The 10,720-nt window shown below is 43.8% G+C and overlaps 1 protein-coding gene across 1 annotated transcript in view; it reads left to right on the forward strand.

The window, feature by feature from the left end:
- Nucleotides 1-10,720, forward strand: part of MSL1 (male specific lethal 1 homolog) — a 16,193-nt gene extending 5,473 nt beyond the window's left edge. Inside the window, 7 exon segments of the mRNA XM_025362047.1 lie at nt 2,559-2,941; nt 4,846-4,893; nt 5,345-5,409; nt 6,969-7,036; nt 7,463-7,587; nt 7,756-7,828; nt 8,208-10,720. Of these exon segments, the coding sequence (XP_025217832.1) occupies nt 2,559-2,941; nt 4,846-4,893; nt 5,345-5,409; nt 6,969-7,036; nt 7,463-7,587; nt 7,756-7,828; nt 8,208-8,298 (853 nt within the window). The 3' untranslated portion in view covers nt 8,299-10,720.

Here is a 10,720-nt window from a genome sequence, read left to right on the forward strand (position 1 = left end):
AAAAAAAAAAAAAAAAAAAAAAAAAAAAAAAAAAAAAGAAAAGTAAAATAGAGGCCAGGCGTGGTGGCTCATGCCTGTAATCCCTTTGAGAGGGCAAGGTGGGGAGGGAGGGATCACTTGCGCCTAGGAGTTTGAGACCAGCCTGGGCAACATAGTGAGACCTCACTTTTACAAAAAATCCAAAAATTAGCCGGGCCTGGAGGTATGCACCTGTAGTCCCAGCTACTCAGGAGGTTGAGGCCGTGAGCCTGGGAGGTTGAGGCTACAGTGAGCTGTTATTGTACCACTGCACACTGCACTCCAGCCTGGGTGACAGAGTGATACCCTGTTTCAGTTTTTAAAAAAAGGTAAAATGGGCCGGGCGCGGTGGCTCAAGCCTGTAATCCCAGCACTTTGGGAGGCCGAGACGGGCGGATCACGAGTTCAGGAGATCGAGACCATCCTGGCTAACACGGTGAAACCCCGTCTCTACTAAAATACAAAAAAAATTAGCCGGGCGAGGTGGCGGGCGCCTGTACTCCCAGCTACTCGGGAGGCTGAGGCCGGAGAATGGCGTGAACCCGGGAGGCAGGGCTTGCAGTGAGCTGAGATCCGGCCACTGCACTCCAGCCTGGGCAATAGAGCCAGACTCCGTCTCAAAAAAAAAAAAAAAAAAAAAAAGGTAAAATGGAACTGTCCTTGGACTCAGAGAAATTAGCCCAACTGTAAGGATGGGCATACATTTTGAAAACTCAGAATTCAAATGCAGTAAAATATGTAGATGTACAACACCTGATATAAACTAAGGTTTTTTGTTTGTTTGTTCTGTCACCCAGGCTGGGGTGCAAGTGTCGCCAACATGGCTCACTTCATCTTCCACCTCTTTGAGCTCAAGTGGTCCTCCTACTTCAGCCTCCCATGTAGCTAGGACCATAGGCACTCACCACCATGCTTGGCTAACTTTTTAAATTTTTTTATAGAGACAGGCTCTCACTTTGTTTCCCAGGCTGATCTCGAACTCCTGGGCTCAAGTGATCCTCCCACCTCGGCCTCCCAGAGAGCTGGGATTACAGACATTAAACTAAGTTTTGTAAGATGCAGGGATATTAAAAATTATTCTGGGTTAGAATTGTGAAACTTTAAGTAGGAAATCAGTCTTGAAAAAGAAGTATAGCCGGGCACGGTGGCTCACACCTGTAATCCCAGCACTTTGGGAGGCCAAGGCAGGCGGATCACGAGGTCATGAGATTGAGACCATCCTGGCTAACATGGTGAAACCCTGTCTCTACGAAAAATAAAAAAATTAGCTGGGTGTGGTGGCACATACCTGTAGTCCCAGCTACTCGGGAGGCTGAGGCAGGAGAATCATTTGAACCCAGGAGACGGAGGTTGCACTGAGCTGAGATCGCGCCACTGCACTCCAGCCTGGGCAGCAGGGTGAGACTCCGTCTCAAAAAAAAAAAAGGAGTATAAAATTTAGGTTGGTAAAGAGGAAGGGAGATGACTTCTTGAGATGTGGTAGGGGAAGAAGGGAGGAAGAAAGAGGCTAGAGAATGCCAGCAGACAGCAAGAAAAAGGAAATAAAAGTTATAATTAATGTGGTACAGGGTTGGGGGGAAAAGGAAAGAGACTGATCTCTAGGTTACAGGAAATAGGTGCACCTAATGTAGTGGGTTGTAGTGGCACCTAATGATGTTGGCTAAAGGACCTTGAATATTCTTCTTTTTTTTTTTTTCTTGAGACGGAGTCTCACTCTGTCGCCCAGGCTGGAGTGCAGTGGCGTGATCTCAGCTCACTGCAACCCCTGCCTCCCAGGGTTAAGCAATTCTCCTGCCTCAGCCTCCCAAGTAGCTAGGATTACAGGCATGCGCCACCACGCCCAACTAATTTTTGTATTTTTTTTAGTAGAGACGGGGTTTCACCATGTTGACCAGGCTGGTCTCGAACTGCTGACCTCAAGTGATCCGCCCACATCGGCCTTCCAAAGTGCTGGGATTACAGGCGTGAGCCACTGCACCTGGTGGACCTTGAATATTCTTAAGCATGAAAACTCCTTATTCAACAAACATTTACTGGCCAGGTGCGGTGGCTCATGCCGGTAATCCCGGCACTTTGGGAGGCCTAGGTGGGTGAATCACCTGAGGCCAGGTGTTCGAGACCAGCCTGACCAATATGGTGAAACCCTGCCTTTACTAAAAATACAAAAAAAATTAACCAGGTATGGTGGTATATGCCTGTAATCCCCGCCACTTGGAAGGCTGAGATAGGAGAATTGCTTGAACCTGGGAGGCAGAGATTGCAGTGAGCTGAGATCATGCCACTGCACTCCAGCCTGGGTGACAGAGCAAGACTCCGTCTCAAAAAACAAAACAAAATTTACTAATGGCTTATTTTATATACTGCTAAGCCTGGGGTGTTCCTCCTCATGACTGCCAAATGAACACCAGACATTTAGGTACCTGAATACTTGTCATTTTGGGGCAAAATAACCAGTTTATTCTTTTGCTCCAGAATGTATTCAAATTAGATTTTATTCAAGTGTCAATATATTTTATAATGTTTTCTTCCCTATCTAATAGGAAATCCCCATTTGGAAGTACAGAAAGAAAGACTCCTGTTAAAAAGCTGGCTCCTGAATTTTCAAAAGTCAAAACAAAAACTCCTAAGCACTCTCCTATTAAAGAGGAACCCTGTGGTTCCTTATCTGAAACTGTTTGTAAACGTGAATTGAGGAGCCAAGAAACCCCAGAAAAGCCCCGGTCTTCAGTGGACACCCCACCAAGACTCTCCACTCCCCAAAAGGGACCCAGCACCCATCCCAAGGAGAAAGCCTTCTCAAGTGAGATAGAAGATTTGCCGTACCTTTCCACCACAGAAATGTATTTGTGTCGTTGGCACCAGCCTCCCCCATCACCGTTACCATTACGGGAATCCTCTCCAAAGAAGGAGGAGACTGTAGCAAGTAAGGCATAGAGAACACTTGCTCTTATACCCTAGTGGTGGCGGTCAAGCTAACAAGTGTGAAAATGCCTTTGGCATTTTTAAAAAAGTGCAATCAATAAAGCAGAGTTCTGTCAAGAATGAGTAAGTTAACAGCCAGAGACAGACACTGTGCAGGCATTGCAAATAGATGGAATTACAGCAAAATGTGCTCAATGTATTTGCCTGCTTACAACACTGGGAGATGTGTTTGCCAGTAAGTTGCTCATCACAAGAGCACCAGACTTGGGGGTGTAATCTCCGGCAACTTGCATGCCCTCTGAAAGAAGGGTTTTCTGTGCTGTGAAATGCATAGAACTATACTTTGCCATGCACGACTGTTCCTGCAATTGATATTGTGTGAAATCTGGGAGGGTGGTCTTTGGGTGTTCTCAGGGGCCAATGGTAATTTTTGGGTTGGGGAGCCAGCTTGGGGTGGGGAATTTTCACCTGGGCCTCCGCTCTTTAACTATATAAACATTTATCTGTATATCTATGTCCCTGTCTGGGGGGCAGGAGGAATCTGCCAAAGACCAACAGTCTTACTTTATCTTACTATACTTCACAAAGGTTCTAAAATGTGAAGAGTTTACTTGGATTGCAGTAGCCCATTGGTTGTTCATATATTTAAATAAAATGGTCTACAAACTATTTTTCAAACAATAAGGACTATCTTGGGATATCTGAGCTGCTTGGGGAGGGTGTGGGGTGTGGGACCTTGGTCTTCATTCCCTTTTTTTTCCTTTATGGCTTCCACACAGAGATGCTCCCCTATCTTCTACATCAACCAGTAACTGGAATGTGCCTTCAATCATGTAATATTAGTCTATGTCAGTCACTGCGGTTACTCTGGGGTAATGGTTGGGGAGGCCTTCTAGGATAGAGCCGCAGTCCCAAGTTTCTACCACTGTGTCTTGCCTAGCAGGATGGGGATAGAAATCCATTCCAGTGAGACAAGAGCGTTCTCCAGGCTTTGTTTGGCTGTTTTGGTGACAAAATTAAGTGGGAAAGCTAGATTAGTCATCTTAATGATCTAACCTCTATTAGGCCTCACACTTGAGTACATTAGATCAGGATCCTGATCTAGGTTCAGATTTTTGTTGGTTCAGTCAGTTGAACAGGTTCTTCCTTAATGGTTAACCTTTTTTGCTGCCATGGCAATGCTGCGTAACAACTTAAGAGAAACGTGAAGCAACTTCCCATCCGGGATTGGGTAATGGCTTGGTCCAGAGCTGTTCTGTGTGACTGGCTATTTTTGAAAATCCTGTCTTCCCTAGTACAGACAATTTCAAACACCTCTGAGATTGTGGGCATAGTGAAACAAAGGAATCTGATTGGGGAGATCCCAGCCCCTTGAGGAGCCTGAGTTGTGAATAAACATGTGAATCCTTATTCTTGATGCCCCTATCTCAAGAGGAAGGCTCAATGGCTTGTTCTAGGGGAGCCAAAGTTTTTGTGCATGTTGTTCAGGCTGGACCAGCAAGGTAGTTTGTTTGGAGGGAGGAGGGAGCTGTTTAAGAAGACTACATATGTAAGTTTTGAGAACACTGATCTTTTATTTGAAAAATAGGGTCAACTTTTACTCACCTGCCATGTTCTGAGTTTAAGGTTTGATATCCTTGGCCATCAACTGTTGCAGGGAAACCACCCTAAATAATGAAGAAAAGAAGTCGTCTCAGTGTAAAAAAAAAAAGTGGTGGGCTTATTTTCTTTTCTTTTGTCTGTTGTTCCCTCTTCCCCTCCCCCAGAGAGAAATTCTCAAAAGAACAACTCAAAAAACAAAATGGCTTCCTAGTGAGAACTTCAGTGATGATCCTTTCCTCCATTTGGGGTATGGGCTTTTTTTCTTTTTACACTGAGATTATTCTTCTTTCCTGCATTATTTAGGGTGTCTGATGCCATCAAGTGTTGCAGGAGAAACTTCAGTCTTGGCTGGTGAGTAGAATAGGAATTGTGCTGGCTGGGCCTGGGGTGGGGGTTGGTGGGATGGTGGATGGTTGGGAGCTGCATTCCCCATCCACTGGATGTGGGAGAGTGAGATTTCTTGGTGTATGATTGATTACACTACTATAGACTTCAAAATGACAACAAATTTCAGTTGTTTTTCAGGAACTGCTATAGCATCCATTATATGAATTGTCAGGTATTGGTTTAGGGTTTTTGTGATCCTGAGTTTGGCAGACTGCAATGGCATTTTAGGTTCTTTTATACCATAGCAAGGACACTGAATATGGCTTCAGGGAGGCCATAGAATGGATTCCTATCACTTGGTAACTTTGTCTCATCTGGGGAGAGACCTCTTATCCTAGTGAATAGTTGTGTGACTTTAGATTTAAGGGTGGTTCCACCCCTCCTCCCTTTCTTTTTCTCTCTTTTTTTTTTTCAGTTCCTTCTTGGAGGGACCACTCAGTAGAGCCTCTAAGGGACCCAAATCCTTCAGACCTTTTGGAGGTAGGTAACCAAGAGCAGTCCATTGAAGAGAGTAAGAGATTAAATAGAACATGAGGGTATAACTTGAAAATGTCATAGTACTATGGATGAATTAAATAGAATTTTAAGGGCCGGGCGCGGTGGCTCAAGCCTGTAATTCCAGCACTTTGGGAGGCCGAGGCGGGTGGATCACGAGGTCAGGAGATCGAGGCCATCCTGGCTAACATGGTGAAACCCCGTCTCTACTAAAAATACAAAAAAAAAAAACTAGCCGGGCGTGGTGGCGGGCGCCTGTAGTCCCAGCTACTCGGAGGCTGAGGCAGGAGAATGGCGTGAACCTGGGAGGCGGAGCTTGCAGTGAGCTGAGATCCAGCCACTGCACTCCAGCCTGGGTGACACAGCATGAGACTCCGTCTCAAAAAAAAAAAAAAAAAAAAATAGAATTTTAAGGCCAGACAGAAACTTGAGAAATTATCTGGTCCAGCTCCTTCATTTTATAGATGAAAAAACAGGTCCGGAGTAGTTAAGTGATTGATTAAAAAATAAATAGCTAGGTAGTGTTCAAAATAGATTTTTTTTTTTGAGATGGAGTCTCGCTCTGTCGCCCAAACTGGAGTACAGTGGCCGGATCTCAGCTCACTGCAAGTTCTGCCTTTCGGGTTCACGCCATTCTCCTGCCTCAGCCTCTCGCGTAGCTGGGACTATAGGCGCCCGCCACCTCGCCCAGCTAGTTTTTTGTATTTTTTAGTAGAGACGGGGTTTCACAGGGTTAGCCAGGATGGTCTCGATCTGCTGACCTTGTGATCCGCCCGTCTCGGCCTCCCAAAGTGCTGGGATTACAGGCTTGAGCCACCGCGCCCAGCCCAAAATAGATTTTATGCTAAGTAGAAAAGTCAGGGCTGGGCGCGGTGGCTCATGCCTATAATCCCAGCACTTTGGGAGGCTGAGGCAGGTGGATCACCTGAGGTCAGGAGTTAGAGATCAGCCTGGCCAATGTGGTGAAACCCTGTCTCTACTAAAAATACAAAAATTAGCCAGGCTTTTTGGTGCACGCCTGTAATCCCAGCTACTTGGGAAGCTAAGACAGGGAGAATTGCTTGAACCTGGGAGGTGGAGGTTGCAGTGAGCCAAGGTCGCACTACTGCACTCCAGCGTGGGTGACAGAGTGAGACTCCATCACAAAAAAAAAAAAAGCATGTACCCCTCAGCCATAAAATTGTATATTCTAAGCTCATTTGACTCTTAAAGTTTTGATTATTTTAAGGTCAGATTCCTACAAAGTATGGAGGCGAGGAGAGTTTATGGCAGTCTGGGGGTTTTAGTTTGATGTGGTGTTTACCTTGGAAAGTTAGGAAATGATTTTGAAATTTGGAGATTCTAAAAGGGTGTGGATGGGGAAAGGAGTATGTGTTTTGTTGATTCTGTTACCAGGAGGTTCCCATACTATCCATGGAACCCACAGACTCAGGTAGAACTGGAAGGTGAAAGATTTTACATTCCTGGAAGCTGGAAATTAGTGTATGTGTGTAACTAATAATACATGGTGATAAATAGCTTATCAGCTGCTTTTCTTTACACAGAACCTGGATGACAGTGTGTTTTCGAAGCGGCATGCAAAACTGGAGCTGGATGAGAAGAGAAGGAAAAGGTGAGGCCAGAGATGCCCATCCTGGAAACAACTGAGCCCTAGGACCTAGGACAGAGGATCAGGGAACCTGACCTCCCTCTTTCATGCTGTGGAGAATCTTGGAGCACTTAACACTCTTACATTACTGGCTTCCCAGTTGGTTGAATATCTTAGTTGGAAATGGTAGTTGTTGTAGGAAAACATGTTTGGCCTCTTTTTGTGTATGACCTTCCTCAGTTCTACTTTCTGTGGAACACCAACACATGATCTAGGCAGTAGGCTTAAAACAGCACTCCTTTAACCAGGCAGGCATTTCTCTTTACCCTGTCTAGAGGAGTCAGCAGGAGTCTTCCTGCCATCTGGATTGTGTGAGTTGTTTTTATAGAGCAGGTTTTGCGTAAACAGTAATGTTGGGTTTGTTTGTTTTGTTTGGTTTGTTTTTCCCAGATGGGATATTCAGAGGATCAGGGAACAAAGAATTTTACAGCGACTGCAGCTCAGAATGTATAAAAAGAAAGGAATTCAGGAATCTGAGCCTGAGGTTACCTCATTTTTCCCTGAGCCAGATGATGGTAAGTTGTGTCCATCTAAAAGAATAGGTTTTTCAAAGGAGGAGGAGGGTGCAAGGCTCCAGGGTACAACTTGCTCTGAATGAATGAAGTGTATTTTGGAGCAGATATAACTTCTAGACATTTCCCATCTATATTACTAATAAGCTCCTGTTTGACTTTCTCCCATAGTTGAAAGTTTGATGATTACCCCCTTCTTGCCTGTTGTAGCATTTGGACGACCATTACCAAAATTAACTCCACAGTAAGTATACGTTTTTTTCCTCCCCTTCCAGGTAACCTACACATCCCTCTCAGACTTCATGGAAGCCTAGATATGAGGTGGAACCAGGTGGCTTAGGGATAGCCATGGGTCTTTGACAGAAATGAGGCTACCTGGGCAACGAGCTTTTGTAGTAAGATTCCCAAGCCAATAATTAGAAGGATTGCTTTTTGAGATAGAAGTAGATGATTCCATCACTTTAATGGTACACAGTTGTTCTGGCTTTGAGGCAGGAAAGACACTCCAAACTAGTCAGAGATAGGAGTGGTAAGGGACATAGTGACATTTTTGTAGTTGCTATCACGTCCACACTGAATCCCTTCTAGTCTTGCAAGTTGATTTCTTCATCCTCTTTTGCCAGGAATTTTGAGCTACCCTGGTTGGATGAGCGTAGCCGATGCAGGTTGGAGATCCAGAAGAAGCAAACACCTCACCGGACGTGTAGGAAATAGCTGTGCTGGCAAGAACCTTGTCTTCAGATAGTTGTAGCATGCCATTCCAGAGAGTGGCAGAGACCTGTATATGTGACCTTTGTCCTCACATATGTTATCACTCGCTGATAATACCCTTTCATACTCCCTTGACTTTGTTTTCATCACTCTGATTTCACAAAAACTCTTCCATTTGGCTATTTGTGAGTTATGGAGGGTGATTGGGATTTCTTTTCCCTTTTTTGGGAAATGGGCTCTCAAGCTAAAGCTATAGGCTGGCAGATTCAGAAGTTTCAGGGGTCTGTTTCTATACATTTGCCTATGTTAAAGGGGTAAAAGGGCTCTCTTCATTAGACATGTGGAAGATGAAGCAACCCCTTCCTTTAGAACTGTGCCTGCATGGCACTCTTCTCACCCTGGTACACCCTCCTTATAGTGGGTATAGTGATTTTTAACCCTAAACAAAACAAACAACCTCACCATGAGCTTTAGGACCAGATGAGGAATGACAAGTGAAGCGATGAAGCAAGCCATCTTCACAGAGTATAAAAGACATCGGAGAGTTGGTAGATAACTGTGAAGATAGTTGTTCTCTTAAAACTATTCTGTGATACAGTCATGTGGAAAGGGATGTTTGGCTGTGATTGTTTTCTCAGTTAATGGGTAACTGAATTTCTTTACCCTTCAAAAAACAAAATATTTGGAAAAGAAAGTGGGGATGGTTAGTTTCAGAACAAGTTACAGCTGTAAACAAAAGCAGTTAGCATTTGGGATGGCATGCCAAAACCTGTATAGATGTCCTTGTATCACATCACTTCTCAAGTATTCCTTCATTGGGCTTCATCCTTTTAGCTGGGCTCTTGGTGGTGGGATAGAGACTTAGGGAGGGTAGAGGGAGAGTGTGGAAATAGGTGCTTCCTTTGGCTGGCAAATGTCTACATCTTGAAACAAACAGATGTACCTAATGAGCTTCTCCATTCACTTTGTAAAAATAAGATTTGTATGTGTACCATCTTGGTCCTCTCCCCTCCCCCATTTTGTTAAAATATCAGGATAGCACTCCCAGGCCACTTTGGTCTCAGTGTAAGATCCCTATTAACTATCTGAAAGGAAAATAGAGCCAAGACCTCTGGTCTCAAATATATAGGAATTGCCTTTCTTTAGTCTTCAGGACTATTGTGTGAAAACAAGTAGGGGTCTAATCTCCTAGAAGGTAGGGGCTTTTATCCTTAAAGAGAATATGTCCCCAGATTATTAGCACTTTTAGAGGAGAAGCCAAGGTATGTAGGGTGTGTGGCTGGCCCATCAGTGGAGCACGAGAGAGAATGGGATACCATTGTGGGAAGAGAAGAAAAGTTCCTCAGGGGCCTCCCACTGCTAAAGCTTTTTGTGAGATGTTGATCTGTGCTTCCTGGATTTGACTTTTAAAGGAATTATTCTGGCAGCACATGTAGTATTCTTGGATGATCTTGCTGCTCTTATTTCTCCTTTTGTGTGTGTGTGTGTGTGGCTATGGGTTTTCATTTGTAACTCCATCTGCTTAGGAGAGTGGGCTCTCTATAAGGGAACCTGCTGTAAACTTCATTGCAGCAAGGATGTAGAGAGAAATAGGACTTAATTCCACTAGGGGCTCTCATCTCACACCTTAAGGAGAAGGAGATTTCTAGAAAAACTGGGCCAGATTTTCTTTGTTCTCCATCATTTTAATGTGGCAGGATGTTCAATTTTTCTTACTCTTACCTATGTTATATTTCTTCATAACGTGTCCAAAAAGAAGAAAGACGCAATCAGTGTCTCTTAACTTTGTTCTTTGATCCCTCTCAGTTTCTTCTTGATTTCAGCATATGTCAGATTCCTAATTTTGGATATGAGTTAGCAAATTTAACCATTATGTTTGTGCCCTACCCAGGGGACTCCCCAGTTTCTGACTTGAAGTAGACTGAGAAGAATCCACGAGGTGCTATTTGGCCAGACTTAAGTAGGTTCTATTTTCTTGGTTCTCCCTCTCCCTGAGGACCTCTTATTTTATTGTCCCCTCTTCTAGGTTAATTCTCCTTTGATTTGACTTTGTTGAGAAGGAGGTTGGAGAGTAGATTAGCAAAGTTCCAAGTGCAAAATTACAGTGTGTTAGAGTGTGGGGGGAAAATTAGTCTTATTTTTCCCTACATGGGATACAACACTGTGAATTCAATCTTCAACTGAAGGCCCTGCAGTTCTCCTAAAACATAGTTGTTTGTTTTTCTTTAACAAAGTTTAAGCTAGTGTTAATAAATTAAAAAAAAAATTGCTTGTCTGTCTACTTCAGCTTTGTTTTATGCCCATTTCATATTGTTGTCTGTGTTGTAATTCATAACTTTTGATACCATTTCTGATGTGTAAAATTGGTTGTCTTGTAAATATCTTATAAAGAGTTCAATTGTAAATAAACTATTGTGGCTGTTAA

Source organism: Theropithecus gelada, chromosome 16 (genome assembly GCF_003255815.1).
Source record: "Theropithecus gelada isolate Dixy chromosome 16, Tgel_1.0, whole genome shotgun sequence".
Taxonomy (NCBI): domain Eukaryota; kingdom Metazoa; phylum Chordata; class Mammalia; order Primates; family Cercopithecidae; genus Theropithecus; species Theropithecus gelada.